Consider the following 16763-nt stretch of genomic DNA (forward strand, 5'->3'; position numbering starts at 1 on the left):
CTATTTCTAAGAGTCAAAGTGTCGGAGGGAAACTAGTCCCCTGCCTTAACGGTTTCATTTTCTCCGAAGGTATCCGATCAAAATTTTGAGATAACAATTTATTGAAGGATAGTCAAAATATGACATAAAAAGGCTTTTGGGGCTAACACAACCCCTGAGAGTCTGGGAACAAGGATTGTAACTTGTGCCCTGGGGGCATACGAGCTTTTTGTGGAAAAGGTGGTTGTTAAAACTTTAGAGGAGGCTTTTGATTGGAAATTTAAAGTTCTAGTTCTCTTTTAAGAGTCAAAAGTGATGGAAGCTACTAGGCCCCCCCTTCCTGACACCCTCTTTTCCCGGAAAGCATCTGATAAAAATTGTGAGATGGCGATTTAATTTGCAATAACCCAAATAGCATATAACAAAGCCTTCAGGGTGGACACAACCCCCCAGAGCTCAAGGGCAGGGGTTGTTAGCTATACCCCGGGCATGTAAGGCTTTTATGAAATAGAAAGTAGTATAGATTTTAGATCGGATGGGGCTCGTTTGATTGGAAATAGGAAGATCTAGCGACCCTTATAAGAGTCAAAATTGAAAGGAGGGCAACAAGTCCCTTCTCCACAAGCCTATCATCCCCCAAAATATATCCGATCAAACTTTTAAGAGAAATATTTTCTTCAACATTGTTGAATTGTTTAGTAATTATTTCTTTTAGGATGTCAACGTCCCCACAATCCTCAGGTTAAAGGTTGTGAGTTAGGGAATTCGTTCATTGTTCATATTTAGTATATATTATTGAAAAAGATATCCATGTTTGAAGTTTATTCGCCAAAACGACGAAGGGAATTCAGGTGAACCTTTCAGAGAATGATGAGGTGAGTGTTGAACTAAATTAAAACACGTTATATGTGTACATATTATCAAAAGAGTGTAACTCGTGAATGACTGGGTATATTAATTTGGAACTTTCAGGAAAATATAAGGGAGGTGATCAAAAAGGGAATATTTGCATGCTAACACAACTACTGCAACTACCAGACTACTCTATTTACAATATTGAGGGATAATTTGAACTAAATCAAAAGACACGATGTGCATGCATATTGTCAAAAGAGCATATTTCAAGAATTGATTTGATTATTAATTTGGAATTTTCAGAGAATGCTAAAAGGGGAAAAAAATCTAACCAAAAAGCAGTACGTGCACACTACTACTAATGCTTACATCACTGTTACCTTTACTACTGCTACTACTACTTCAACTACTACTTGTAATGCAACAAATTGTAAAAACAATACGTTAATACTGCTGCTTCTACTATTACTACCGCTATTACTATTAATACTACTAAGGCTACTCACTACAAAGTGAGTAATACAAAGACTACAACACTGAATACTATTACAACTATGCCTAACGGACTGAAGGTGAAATTTTCAATAATTTTTTGTTTGGAGGGGGGATGAACTTAATCATAGAATGCCGTCTGTATGCAGCTTGTCAAATGGGCGTAACTTCAATATCTTAGGGACAGTTTGGTGTGTAAAGTTGGAAATAACAGAGCTTGTTTTGGGGATGTTAAAACTAACCCAAATAAAATATTTGCATCCTATTGCTACTGCTTCTGCTCATACTACTACTACTGCCACTAAAGGTAAGGTTACTATTATTAATTCTGCTGCTACCACTACTACTGCTGCTACTAAAACTAAGGGTATTGAAGCGAAAAATTTGTGAACTATTGAAACAGTATGGAATTAAATGGAAACACAGTATACCCACACAGGTTGTTAAGAGGATGTACAAGAAATTATTCAGGAGTGGTTCATATCACTAAGTATAAGCTTTTAACATGTGTTGAAGGGGATGTTGAAGAAACCAAAGGTGCTATGTGCATATTGCTATTAATGCTACTACAACTATTGCTACTATGCAAGCTAAGCTAATTAAGGTAAAGCTTTCAAGGAATATTTAGGTGGATGTTGAATTAAATCAAAAAGTTCTAGTGCATTTTTAAGAGTTAAAAGAGATTGGAGGCCAAGATGCCCTCCTCCTAATCCCATTCATTTTCCAAACACATCCAGTCAAAAATTTTTTACAGTCGTTTTTTTCAGCATAGTAGAACAGTCCAGCAGCTACGTCTCTAGGGATGTTGGGTATTTCAGCCCCCCGATAATTACGTAATAGACCCATTAGCTTTAAAACTTAATGTCGCTTTAAACTAAATCAAAAGGCATTGTTTATATGGTTGCCAACAAGACACCTCAGCTATATATCGAGAACGACTGGGGGTATTAAGTTGAAACTTTTGGAGCTACTACTATTTGTATTTACTTATTTGGACTTCACTTAGTCTTATCCATTTTTTTATATCAATCTTCATCAACGAAATGGTGATCCAAAGCCAACTGTTTCTTGTAATGAAAAAGTTCCAATGTTCTTTATTTTACAGTTCCTGCTTATATTTTTGAAACTGACGTGGAGCCATACTCTGTTGCTTTTGGTTCTAATTTTGGAGAAGTCGGAATCAGCAGGCTTGTAACAAGCCAAATGAAAATGCTTCGGACAGTCAATATGTTAAATATTAAAAACATGAAAATAATTTTTATTATAGTTGTGGATTATGCAATACTCTTTTAAGGTTTAAAATTGACCAATGATAAAGAGCCCTTTTCTATTTCTAGAGCCCTCTTCCACGGCCTACTTCTATTTGGAAATGGAGCAACAACACGGGATAGAAATTTGAGTTAGTTATTCAACTGAAAATCATGTAAAGGTTAAAAAAATATATTTCCATAAGGTTATCTAACCTTTGAGTTAGATAAGTCAGGGGTATGACTTATCTAACTCAAAGAGTGAGGGTCCACATTAAACATATGGTATATTCTTGAAAATTTTAAATAGCAGATAAGATGAGCCTGTTGAGGCTTTCTTAAAGTAGAGTCATGTAAATAGTTCAGATCTGTGAGAATAGCGATAAAATTTGAGCCTATGGTCTCTTCACCCTCCCCAACCCCTGGCCATCACCAACTTTTATTTGCTGGAAATTTGTTTCGCCAGCCTTGCTTTAACCAGTGTAAAGCGAAAATTCAATTGGCGTGATTAGAGATCAAAACCAGGTCTGTGAACTCCCCTCTTTCCTACGAGCCTTCTGGCGGATGGTTAGGTTTTCTGATGAATTTAACAAAATAAAAGCAAAGGGTCACTTTAATCGATAAATAACACCAAACTGTGAAGTAGGATTTATTTTGAAAAATATAAGACAATTTCTTCAGAATTTCATGCTATTAATTGTGCTGATTTCAAAAGTAGTGCCCGTTTCCATCACTTCATGTTTTTTCAAAAGATCAATAGTGACAACTTGGTTTAAAATCCTAAAGGAATTCCCTCGAATAATCTTGTATGCGCTATCTGCCAACAGTTGTTTCTATCCACTGAAACACATATAAAATAACTTAATCTTTGTGAGACTCATCGGTTTTTCAGAAATCGATCATTGTCTCCAGGCGTAAATGGATGAAGACTGTTGCCACACTCCATGAGCTGCCATTAGCCAAGATTAAAAGAAATAGCCTCCTTACCTTTAAATAGATCAAATTATGGTAGAGTTTCTGGAAGAGATCAGTAGCATACAATTTTAATTTGGTTTTGAACTGACTTAAATAAAAACTATTAACTATTCTAAATCTAATCTTATCTATCCACAAATGAACTGACATCATTCTTATACTATCCTAATAAGGACTTATGCCTGATTTGCCTCTCACTCAATCGTACTATCTTTCTTGGCTTTTTCTACAATTAGCCATGGCTTGATGCTCACAACTACCTGATTTTAATTAAATGACGTAGAAAATAAAATGAAATGGACATGCAAATGAATGTTTGAAACTTTCTTGTTGTCTTGTTGTTATTTTCCGTCTTAGTTTCTTTAAACTTCATAAATTTGCGGATAACTGAAACCAACAAAGAACTCAAGACAAACTTGAGTTGGTTTTGATTAAATCTAGAAACTTTTCGCAAAGGTACTTGAAACCACCTTTGATATAGCCTTAAAAAGTTTTCATCACACTTAATTTTATTTATAGAGTTTGTTTTCGTCTTTGCTGTTCTGTTTGTTTTCAGTTTAATTTATTAAACTGAAAACTAAAATGTTCTGTTTGTTTTTAGTTTGATTATTATAAGGCGTTATTTCTGTTCGTTTTAGGCTTTCATATCACTCTTTACTCTTGTTTCATTTTTTAGAGAGTATTTAATTTTAAGCTAATTACTACTAACAACGATCACTTTTTTTCTTCAAACGGTACGTTTTTCTAATCCTTCAAAATAGTGCCAAATAAGTTTGGTATTACAAGCTTCATTTATGAACTTTTCTTGAAAATAGGAAGAAATAAAAAATAATATATTTTGAGGAAACCCATCCCAAAAAGTTTCCTGAAATTAAAAAAGAAACCCTTGAAGTGAATCGAATAAGCTGATCCAATATGCTTGTTTTTTGTGGACATGAATCCAACCTAACCTTAAGAAATAATGCTTTCAATTGCTACAGTCAATTTGGAATGAAATACAAATGACAAAAAAAAAACATTACCCTTGCCCGCATTACAATGCAGTGGAGAGCATGCTTCTGTATATCATAGTGAGTAGTTAACTCTAGTTTACCGTAAGAACCTAAAAGAAACATAGATAACAGTGAAATTAGGAAGTAAATGAGCAAAATAATTAGAAAGAACCCTCTTTAGCTGTTTTACAGTCAAAAACGATAGATCTATTTGAACAGAATTCTCATATATTTTTTACTTTTGAAAGAAAATGTAAGAGCAAAGTCTTTCATAATTTCAGTTTACTTGTGGAGACAATTCATCTACCTTCAAATAAATCCCTTTATTCAATTTGATTTCAGGATGAAACACAGTATTCCCATCTTAAGATATTTTCTGAAGTAATCTATTTTCTAAGACTGTCAAATACAAGAAAAACACATAAACAAAATTGGAAACACTGATTTTTTTGTATTATAATTTCAGCTTACTATCCAACTTATAAAATAAGCAATGAATTAATAAATAAAATCATACTTCAAAGCATTTTAAAAGAGTTTCAGCAATTGAAAAAGCCCTGGTTGCTTTGAAATCGCTCCTTAATTTATTTATTAGTGAGGAGAAGTTAATGAGGTTGTGGGATTAGGAACATAATTATATAGAGAATAATATATTACAATATCCGTTACCAAACCGTTTTTTTAAGACCAACATAAATAGCATATCTTGGCGGATCTGAGATATGAGTGTTTTTCCTTAGTGTTGACAGATAGAGGGTGGGTGGAAGGGATTTTAGGAAGGGATTGTAGAAAGGGATTTGGGGTAGGTGATAATGATAAAATAGTATATAGATTAGATGATTTCCCTCATTGTGAATATGTTACTCCAGAAATGATCCCACAGTGCATTAATCCATCTGACTTGAGGTTGACATTCTTTAACTGCAGAGGATTTTTGAGTAGTGCAGAATACTTGTCATCAGTTATTCCTGTTTCTGGAGTCGATGTTTTCAGAGATTGCAAAACTTTCTTAACATAAGTGACTGAGGCACTGGCAATTACCGACCTCCAAGGATACGTCCGCGTAAGCAAGACACTGGTTAAAAAGAAACAGGGAAGATTGGCAATATTCATAAAAAATAACATATCTCAAAAAGTGTTGAGTGAATATGATTATCTTTGTGAAGAGATTGTTTTTGAATTCCTAGTAGTGGAAGCAGATGTATATGGTGAAAGCACGGTGTTTATAGTGGTGTATAGACCACCAAGTTTGAGCGTGAAGATGTTTCTAGAAAAAAATTGAATTGTTGATATCAGGTATTAAGAACAAAATCCCAGATTAGTACTTAAAGGGGATGTCAATATTGATTTGTGTGAGTTGAAAAGTACAGAAAATCTGGTAAATGTTTACTTTTGTTCCAAGTGCTCTAAAGTGCGTATTACTGCATATAGCAAGATTCTTATGATCGCATATTGTTTCTTTGTCATTATTAGAGAAGCGCATCCATTTCTGGTTAACCCTCCTCCTCCATGGGGCAAACTAAATGGGTAAAGTGGGCTTGCTTACAGGTAACATTACCTATAGAGCGAAGCGTATTAGTCCGTGAGCCATGCGGGCAGCGAGGCGAGGCCTGTATTCTATATTTAATTAATAAACATCAAATAAACCTTTGTTTTTAGTTTTATCACTCTTTGTTGAATAGATATAGAATACCGACCTCGCCCCGCTGCCCGCGGGGCTCATGGACTAATACACTTCGCTCTACAGGTAATGTTACGTGTAAGCAAGCCCACTTTACGTATTTTTAGTCTCGTTGGAGGGGGATTTCGGAAAGCTAAAAAATGGATGTGTTTTTTGATGATTGGATAAAAACGTATGGTGAACATTTCTTCTGTTCATGTATGAACAAACTGCACAACAAGACGACTGCAGCATAAAAAGAAAAAGAAACTAATCAAAATTTAAAGAAAATTTAGGCTTTAAAAAAAAATTAGGATTCTGCAAACCAAGAATATTGCAAAAAACGACAGGTTTTACAAAATGTAAACATAATAAAAGAAAGCAAAGTTCCAGTTTCCAAAATTGAGTTAATCTTGTGCAAATAAAAACTTATTAAATTTCAAGTAATCAAAGTTCAAGTTAAAAAAACAAAGGTTAAATCCTTTGAGAGGTGTTTCATTTATCTTAGGATCTTAATTGACTTATCTGTATCATTTAACAGTTTCATAAACAATTAGGTTTTTTTGCGAATAACATTATATCCAGAATTAATCAGATCTGGGCTCTATGACAAACATAAGAAAAGGTTAATCTTCATTTTATTATAACGGTCCTTTCACCTGTTGTGCAAGTTTTTAGTCATTAGATATAACAGTAACCTTGTCAAAGTAAATAAAATGATAGAGAAATCTAAGAGATTTTCGATTTGTAACATTTTTACTGCCACGTTCATCAATGATGTAACCAAAGAGACAAATAAAAATAGAAAAAGCTTTATGTATGGGTTCTGAAACAACTACGGAAAATAATTTTGTCAAAACGCAGTATCAAAACTAGCTTTAAGAGGGATTGCCTATTTGCCTTGAAATTACAATAGGATATAATATTGATTAGGAGGATGCTTGATAAGTATATAAACTTCTGAAAGTAAATTTAGCCGATCATTGCTAAATTTGATCTCATAATGGAAAAATGTAAAGCTGCCGTATTTTAATCTAGAACTTAACATCAACACATGAAAAATAAAGTTAAGCAGTCACCTTCAACCTGGTCGTCTTCTGAACTGTTGGTGCGACTTGATGGGCAACTACTGCATACATTCAATGACCTAGTAGATGGTGCCGGGCTTTTTTCTACAGAAGATTGACTTTGAGAAGAATTCGTACTCAGACTTCCAAACCTTTTTGATTCACTGAAAAACAAAATACCATGTTTCAGTACTAGAAAAATCCGCTTGACAAATGATTTCATTGGAACCCAAAGCGTTAGATAATACACACCGATTACAACTCTTGCATTCATACATGTACAAAGAAGTGACAATTTCCCTGATAATTCCGAAGGGATAGGGCAGACATTATTAACACATTCCGTATAATCAAAGGCATTGATAATATAAGTACATCATAGTTCTTCACATTTAATGACACTAACAGGACCCGTTATCACCCACATAAATTGTACCCCTCACTCTCAAAAAGGAAAATAGGCCAACACTCATTTTACAGCAGGGTGTGGAAGCCATGGAATGACCTTCCACCTAAAACATTTCTAACAGATGACATAAACAGATTCAAAACAAAACTAGCAGAAACAAATTTTCAAAGTAAATCATTTTAAATAATTTATAGTATTATTTGTCAGTGTTTGTTGTAGTTGTTATTTTCATTGATTTGTATGTGTGTATTATGTTGTCAGTAATGTCATAATTTCTATTTATTATATTTATTGCGACAAGCTTGAAAGCTTACCGTATTTGGTATTAATAAATAATAAATAATTAAATAAATAACATAAAGGAAATAGCTGGTAACAACTAGTAACACAAATTGGGTTACACTAGTAACAAATTCGTCCTAGAAATTTGTTTTAAGGTTCTCATCTAGACCACACTCTCTCAGCTCCATAAAAACCATGGTCAGAAGGGTTTGCGTCACTTTTGAATATGTCAACTAGGTTTCTTTAAGTGATATAACTAAAAAGCACCCTCTTTAATACAAAAAAAATACGTTGAGCACGAAGCAAGACAAAATCTTGCTTTTACTTTTTGTGAGATCTTCATCTTACTTTTTGTAAGTTATGATTATTACAAATCTTAGGTAAAACCTCATTCTATCCAAAATTGTTCAGGAAAGCAGAAATCCCTTCAAAACTGACAGGAAATATCCAAGATATGCTGCTTTTTTGGGATAGAAGTTTTGAATCGATGGTGTCAAATATAGTATTTGTTGTATCAGAGCACTAGGGAGGGGGATCCAGTTCTGGTAAATACCCCCAAAGAATCCCGATACCGGCACTTTTTTTACATAATTTTTTTTTACTTTTTCATACTTTTACATTTTTCATTTATTTTTTTTCATAAATTTTTATTTTTTTACATTATTTTTTTTTATAAATTATAGTTTAGGAGATGTTACTGTTTACTTGCGCATATTTAAATGTTTAAAGGCCTACAGGCCCAGTCGGAAAAAAAACCCTCAGAGCATGAGGGAAATTCCAATGGAAATTCAAACGAGGATGAGGTAGTTTTATCTGGAACTAATCGAACAAGGGATGGTTTTTCTATGAGGGTGGGGGGTTTGTTGTCCTCCAATCTCTTTCGACTATGAAGAAGGGCTCTAGCCCCTTCCATTTCCAATCGATTGAACCCTTTTCGAAGTTTCAAAGACAACTCCTTATATAAGAAGTGCCCTGGTCTTAAAAAGAAAAAAAAATTAAAATAACTCATTTTACCCATATCACTCTTTACTAATTTGAAAGAATTCTTATAGACCTACCATATTTTTCACTTTTTTTCACTTTTGTTTACTGTGAATACAAAACTATTTTGACGAAGACACTTCTTATGCTACATTTTTGACAAAATAAAGAAAATCTTTGAACACAACTTCTGACGGAATTACTTACGTGGTCTGCACATATTGTCAAGCATCGCACATAGACCACACATCATATATATTTTTTGAAACAACTCTACAACTTTTAGTTTCCAATCAAATAAGCTTTTTCAAAAGTTTCGGTGAAATTGGTAGCTATTGTTGAGCAACACTGCCTATGATATTGGTTATATGGCGTTTTGAAAACCTGCATGCATATAGTCTTTTAGTTTAACTGAAACGTCTCCTAAGCAACTGTTATTTTAGTTTTTTAGTTTAATTGAAACTCCAACAGTAATTTTAGTGATACTATTAATAGTAATAGCACTAGCACTAGTAGCAGCAGTAGTATTTATTTATTGCCTTTTGGTCATTTAAACATCATTCCCATCAAGTCCTGGAAGCTTCAACTTAATACAATTAGCCGTTGCTATGACATTATATAAAGAACAAAAGATCAAAAATGTTTTTTTACGACCGAAAAAAAAAAACAAACTAAAAAACACAAAGTGAATATTTCCAAAGGACAACCGCCTCTCTTCTTCAGCGCAAACAGAAAAATAGTTAAGGAAAGTGCCAAAAAGAGACAATGAAATAAAAAAAAAACGCGGAGAGTGAATGTGAAAAAACAAACCAATAAATATCAATGAAAAACTAATAGCATTAAAAGATGAATAAAATTCAATAAGAGCCAAAATTAAAAGAGTTAAAAACAAATACCTAACAACCAAAAAAGCGAGTCATTTACCAATATCCACGGTTTGCATAAAATGCAAAAACTCTTGAATTGCCAACGAGGGACACTAGAAAATGACTGGCAGATATTTTAATTTCCAATAAAATGATTGTGTTCCAAAGGTATCCGTCCTTGGTTCCAATAAAATGGGGACGCAACTTCCAATTTCCAAAAAAATGTGTCCTACCCAAAGTTTAAACGATCACCCATCCCGTAAAAACCATATATGCCCAATGGGCAAAACTTACAACACATAGCCCCATGGCTCGGGCAGGTTATATCAACCTCTGAAGTCTTTGTTATATATTCTTTGGATTATTTTTTACAAATGGATATCGCACAATTTCAATCACAAACGTTTGGGGAAAAGAGGGCGTCAGGGGAGGCGGTTAGTTTCCTTCCATCACTTTTGACTGTTAAAAGGGAACTAGAACTTTCAGTTTCTAATCAATTGAGTGTCCTCTAAAGTTTCTGTGACCTCCTCTTCTATATAAACCTTTTATGCACCCAGGGCATAGCTTACAAGCCTGGCCCTGAGGGCTCTATGGTTTGTCATCTTAATTGATGTAACTACTAGGCCTTCCCACTGCGCTGAACAACATGGCTATCTCGAATTTCTTATTGGATGTATTTTGGAAAATGGTTAGCATGAAGGGGGGGGGGGCTAATTGTCCTTCAATCACTTTTGACTATTAAAAAGGGCACTAGAACCTGCAATTTCCAATCGAACGACCCCTTTCGGAGTTTCTACGACAACTGCTTCTATACGAAGTGACCTTGTCTTAAAAAAAAAATATAATAATAATAATGATACATTGTAACCACACCGCTCCTTGCATAGGCAGCACTATAACATTACTTATTATCTTTGGACTATTGTTTGAACAAAAGGCTATATCATAATTTCCATCTGATACATTTCGGGAAAATACGAGGTGCGGGGGGTATTTGCCCTACAGTCACTTTGACTCTTAAAAAAGGCACAACAACTTCTGATTACCAATTCAATGAGCCCCCTTCGAAGTTTACATGACCATCCTTTTTATAAAAACTTTTTATGCCCCCAGGATAAAGCTTAAAAGCTTGCCTTGAGGGCTGTAGGGAGCTTGTCATCCTCCAAGACATAATAACCGGATCCTCCATCTACGTTGAAAAAAAGGGCTATCTCAATATTTTGAATGGCTGTGTTTTGGGAAATGATGGGCAAGGAGAGGGTTGGGCTGGTTGCCCTCCAATCACTGTTGACTATTAAAAAGGGCAATAGTTTTCTGAATTTTCAATCGAATGATCTTTTTCGATGTTTCTACGACAACTTAGTCAATAACAAGCTCCCTGGTCTAAAACTAACCAAAAAGAAAGAAAAAAGAACACATTGTACTCAATATCTCTTTATTTATGCAGCGCTATTGCACTGCCAATGATTAATCCGATAAAAATCGTTTGAAGATGGGTGAAACTTTCATAAAGCAAACAGATAAATTTAGTTACAAGTATATTTTGGAGGATTTGAAACAAAAGAAGGTATGGTAAGCCCTTTCATATTTTAGTATTCCAACATCACTGCAATTCAATTTTTGTCACTGAATTCATGAACTAAACTTTAACTCGTGCCTTGCTCTACATATTGACGCAGTGGTTGTTACTTAGTAGTCTTAATGGTAAACAGTTTAGTTTCTTCGATTAATTCACTAGCTAAAAAATGAATATACTGCTCATTGGTCTCACTGCCACTTGCTGCCATGTATACTAGTTTCTACCCTCAGAAGTGTGTCTCAGCCCCCTCCCTTCCCTAGCAAGGCTTAATATAGCCCTAGGCCATGCACAAAGACTTTGCTGATTTTGTTGGTCTGTCTCATTTTTGGTGTTTTTGTCTCATCAAAGGTTGGTTCATAATACCACATAGAAGTAATTTGAGGAAGAAAAAAAAATACAAATAATCAGCAATGTTTTGTATATAGCCTTGGGCTACCCATAAAACAAGCAATGCTTTACGATAGCCTACGGCTATATCTGGGCCCATCAAGGGCAATGGGTGCATTTACAAGGGTAGCGTGTACTTACACAAAGAGCGGTAACAGGTAGATCAAGTGATGTGTATATCTTTTAGCTAGCAAATTCATCGAGAAACCATGGAATTTTCTATTTCAATTTTATAAAGGGTGTGCAAGAAGGTAAGGAACGAGTCCCTATTGTCTACATCTGAGTAAACCAAACAAAAATATGTTTGTTCGACGCTTACAAAATAATTACAAATGACAATTTATTTCCCCTTATAAGTTTTTTTCCATTTCCTTTGGAAAAAAGAATAAAGAAAGAAGTCAGATAACAATCCTCTTACAATATCACCGCTTGTTTCGACAGCTTTTAATACAAAGAAGAGTCCCTTGATTCCTATTCGTCTTGTTGTTTCCCTTTTCTTAGGCTGAAAGATTTCTAATCTTGAAGGAAAATATAAAAGATATTATTCTCTTCTATTAGTTACTCTGATGGTTTTTATTCATTAAAGAATTTTCAAGTTTTACTGGTCGAGTGCTGGTGATAACGGTTTTTCTCTTCGCAGTGTCAGAATGTTTGTTATTTGTGGTAACACATAAATATAACACCAAATCAGAGAGTGATCTAAAAAACATTTATTTTCCTTCCGAGTTGATTTCAATCCTTGCTTTTCGTAAAAAATTGTATTTTCTACAATTAATTTCAGTTCATTTTTTTTAAATGACATATTACGATAATAGTAATAATTTAAATATTAAACTTTATTAGTGACAAAACAAGATTTTCAACTGAAAGTTGAATCGGCATTAAAACTTAAAACGAGGAGAAAAAGCGTATATGAGAGGGGCCGTCTCCTCCTCAACCACTCGGTCTTTGCGCCAAAGTTTCTTAGCGCTTTAAAACGCTTCTTATCCCAATTGAACGGCCCATCTATTTTAGCAGTCGTTCTTAAGAGGTCGCGGCACTCCAAACAAAATGATCTCAGTTCTTGGACCTGGATGAAATAAAAAAAAACAAGCTTTTTTTAAGTGTATGTAAGGAGCGACATTAAAACTTAAAACGAACAGGAATTATTCCGTATATGAAAGGGGTTGTCCCCTCCTCAACGCTTCGCTCTTTATGCTAAAGTTTGACTCTTTCTCGCAATTCTACTTTTTAAAACAATAAAAAACTTTAGCGTAAAGAGCGAGGCGTTGAGGAGGGAACAACCCCTTTCATATACGGAATAATTCCTTTTCGTTTTAAGTTTTAATGTCGCTGACCACCATGAATCTGCTAAATAATTTCTTCATTTTTTTCCCCCACCCAAAAAAAGAAGAAAAAAATCCTTTGGGGGGGGGGGGGTAAAAATACAAAATAATTAATATGAAATGCTAAATAAATAAATACCCTTTCCTCTTATCATACTTCTTAAGCAGTTAACGCGTCTAAAACAAATTGTATTATCTTTAGTTATGTTATTTCTCATGTGCTAGAAAAGTGTATTAACACTAGAGTTTATGATCATTTGGAACTGCATAATCTGTTAAATCCAATTCAATTTGGCTTCAGTAAGGGGAGAACCACAGAGATTGCATTATCATATATAACTTCGGTAATCAATGGAGCTCTTGATAATAAGCTTAGATTAGCTGGTATGTTTCTTGACTTGGTTAAGGCATTTGACACTGTTGACCACCAATTAGTACTTAGAAAATGTGAATTTTATGGACCAAGAGGGGCTACTTTAGCTTTGCTTTGTGATTATCTCCAAAACAGAGAGCATTATGTTCACATTAATGGGGTTTCTTCAAGTAAGAGCCTTGTTAAATTTGGTATCCCCCAGGGTTCTGTGTTAGGTCCTACTCTTTTTTTGATTTTTATCAATGATCTGCCAAATGCTGTTGCAGCTATTTCTAGAATAGGGGATATAGTGGATCCCGCACCTTCGGGAACCAGGATCACTACAACTTTATTTGCTGATGATGCGACATTGATGTGTGTTGCTTCAACTGAACAACAACTTACCTCAACAATTAATGCAGCAATGACTATGACATGTCTTTGGTTGAAGATAAACCGGCTTGACCTAAATATAAATAAGTCCAATTTTGTTATCTTTTCCCGGTCTCCAAATTATTATCCTTGGATTACGGATATAGCTACACCGAAGGGAATTGTTAAGCGGTCAAATTCCGTTAGGTACCTTGGAATTATTATTGACGAAATTTTATCATTTAAGTGCCATGTAAAAGCTATAAGTAAAATATTATTGCGGAATTTAGGGATTAACACTGGTTTTTATGCATAAGTACCATTATGGGTGCGTTCCAGAATGTTTTACAGGAATTTTTCGGGATAGATCTAATATTCATGATCACAGAACTCGAACAAGTGGAGATATTGAGGTTTCTCGCCTAGTTTCAAGTAGGATTACTTTTTCAATTATTTATAGAGGGGCTAAGCTATGGAATAAGCTTGTTCCAAGTATCAAAGAATTGCCCATAATCAATTTAAAGCCGTGCTGCGTGTGGGGTTTCTTGGTAGGTATACCTTTGAAATAGATTGAGATTGATTGATTTAATATTGGAAATAATTGTTTATTGTTTTTTGTTTTCCTTTTTTTGCTTCGGGATTATGATATTATGTTGTTTGATTGTGTATGAATTATTTATGTAATCTTTTTTCTCGGTACACGGTTTCACCTTTCTGCTCATTTTAGATTAACTCATTGTTTTTTGCTTTTTTTTGTTTTTGTTTTTTTCCTTCTATTTTTTGTTCTTTTTTGTTAGTAACACACCCTCGCAAACAACGCTTTTGGTGTGCTACCGATTGATTTTGTCTGTGTTATTTCCTTTGGTTAATAAATTAATACTACTACTACTACTAGTAGAACAGGTAGGTTACCTAGTGATAATAATAACATATTTTTTGGACATTTACCCATTAAACAAGTTTTTGAAATTAGTTATTTGGGGTTTTATTTAGATAATAGTATTAGTTGGAAAAAGCATTGTAATGTTATTGGTGCAAAAATGGCTAGGGGTCTAGGAATTCTGAGACGTGTAAAAAAAAAATTCTATTCAAGATTTTAAAAATCATTTATATTTCCCTTGTTCATCCTTACATAGAATACGGTTGTGTTCATTGGGCCAGCAATTGTATTCTAATTATAAAAGGATCCAGATTTTGCAAAATAAAAGCATTCGATTGATTGCGGACACAAAAGAACAGGTTGAAGCCAAAATTATTGCTAGCTTTTCCCGGTGTAATGTTTTAAATGTCAGCCAGATTCGTGACCACCAGGCATCAATTTTTGTGTTCCAGAGCATGAGACATAGAGCATGATTATTTTTCCACGAATCAGGAGCACCATAATTATGATACAAGAAATTCACAACTTTTAAGCCATGAAAAAAGAGAATCAGTCAGATCATCAGGTGGTTCATAATCTGGGGCATTCTGTTTGTAATAGTCTGCCGGCTGGCATCAGGGAGTCTGTCACTTTATACGGGTTTAAAAATAAATTGAAAACATTTTATTTAACTAATAGAATTTGAAGGGCGGGAGGTTTTTGATGCCTTTTTTCGCAGTTTCTTGGGGTGGGTTGGGTGAAACCGATAAATAATATTAAATAGGATTATTTTGTTGCATTTTGTTCATGTGTATGTGTTGTTGTTTTTTTTTATATATAAGATAGGCTAGGTGGATAATCGTGTGATGTTATGTTTAGATATTTATTTATAAGATATAAACCATAATATGAATTTGCAGCACAAGTCCTCAGGACTTTCTTTTTGCTGCAATAATTTATTAGTGTTGTCATTTTTATTTATGTTTATATTGTGGATAAAAATAAAACATACCTACCTACCTATTTACCTATGCTGATAGTTATTCCTTAAAGTCTTAATATTTTCTGATTTATCAAAGTTAACAAAGTACAACACCTAATTTTTTTTTTTAGCAAGGTACAAATTCTGTTCTGGTCTTGAGAAAGCATGGGGTTTGTCAGCCAAACTAATGTTAATTTCCTTGTTTTGGGTTTAACTCGGTTATTTATTGTAATTTCAGTTCGTTTCGGGTATGACTTATTTATTGAGGATGATTTGTGGTAGTTTTACGCTCGGTAGATTTTTGATTGTATTTTTGCTCATATGGGTTTAAAGGAGTTTTTTTACCTTTCTATGAAATATATAGTTTATGGAAAAAATTTTTTTTAATTAATTTCTGTTCATTTTTTATTAAAATAATCTGTTTCATGGAAAAAGAAAATAATCTTTTTATATCTTTCGGTTTTTTTCTGTAAGATCCCATAGTTTGGCTTGCTATTTGTATGTAGGAGAAACTTTTTTTAACAATTTTTAACAATGCACACCCTTGTGAAAATCCATGGAAATACTGTTTAATTTAGTTTTATACCTCCTCTAGTTGACCTCAAAATAAAACTTAATGCTATTCCAGAAAAATTCTATATATGCTCTTTGAAAACCTGGACGCACTTACACTTTATTGAGTGTTTTGTAAGAGCAGAAGTAGTAATAGTAGTTGCCCTGAAAGTCGAAACTTAATACCCTCAGTCGTTCTTCGTATATGGTTGAGGTGTCTTCTTGGTGATCAGCATCCGCATAGTGCCTTTTAATTTTTTTCTAAAGTAATATTGAATGTTAAAGTATAATGGGAAGATTTCATAAGTGTGTGTGGGCGGAGTGGGGGTGGATAAACCCAATATCCTTAGAAACATAGTTACTGGACCGATCAACGAAGCTGAACAAAATGTTCAGCTTCGCCCTTAGCTTTAGCAACATGCCCTTAGCATGTCCCTTAGCTTTATAGTGCCCTTAGCTTTAGCAACAGCAGAAGTAGCACAGGTAGTAATAGTAAAGGAAGTAGCAGTAGTAGTAGTAGTAGAATTAATAGTGCTAGCCTTAGCTTTAG

At 34.1% G+C, this 16763-nt stretch overlaps 1 protein-coding gene across 2 annotated transcripts in view; it reads right to left on the minus strand.

Moving 5' to 3' along the window:
• Positions 1 to 16763, minus strand: part of LOC136039878 (double C2-like domain-containing protein beta) — a 124261-nt gene that overhangs the window by 47358 nt on the left and 60140 nt on the right. For both annotated transcript variants that reach the window (XM_065723836.1, XM_065723837.1), the window contains 2 exons: positions 7280 to 7431; positions 4571 to 4650 (listed from right to left, as the gene is read on the minus strand). In XM_065723836.1, coding sequence (XP_065579908.1) covers positions 4571 to 4650; positions 7280 to 7431 — 232 coding nt within the window. The remainder of the gene's footprint in view (positions 1 to 4570; positions 4651 to 7279; positions 7432 to 16763) is intronic.

This window comes from Artemia franciscana, chromosome 20, assembly GCF_032884065.1.
Source record: "Artemia franciscana chromosome 20, ASM3288406v1, whole genome shotgun sequence".
Lineage (NCBI taxonomy): Eukaryota > Metazoa > Arthropoda > Branchiopoda > Anostraca > Artemiidae > Artemia > Artemia franciscana.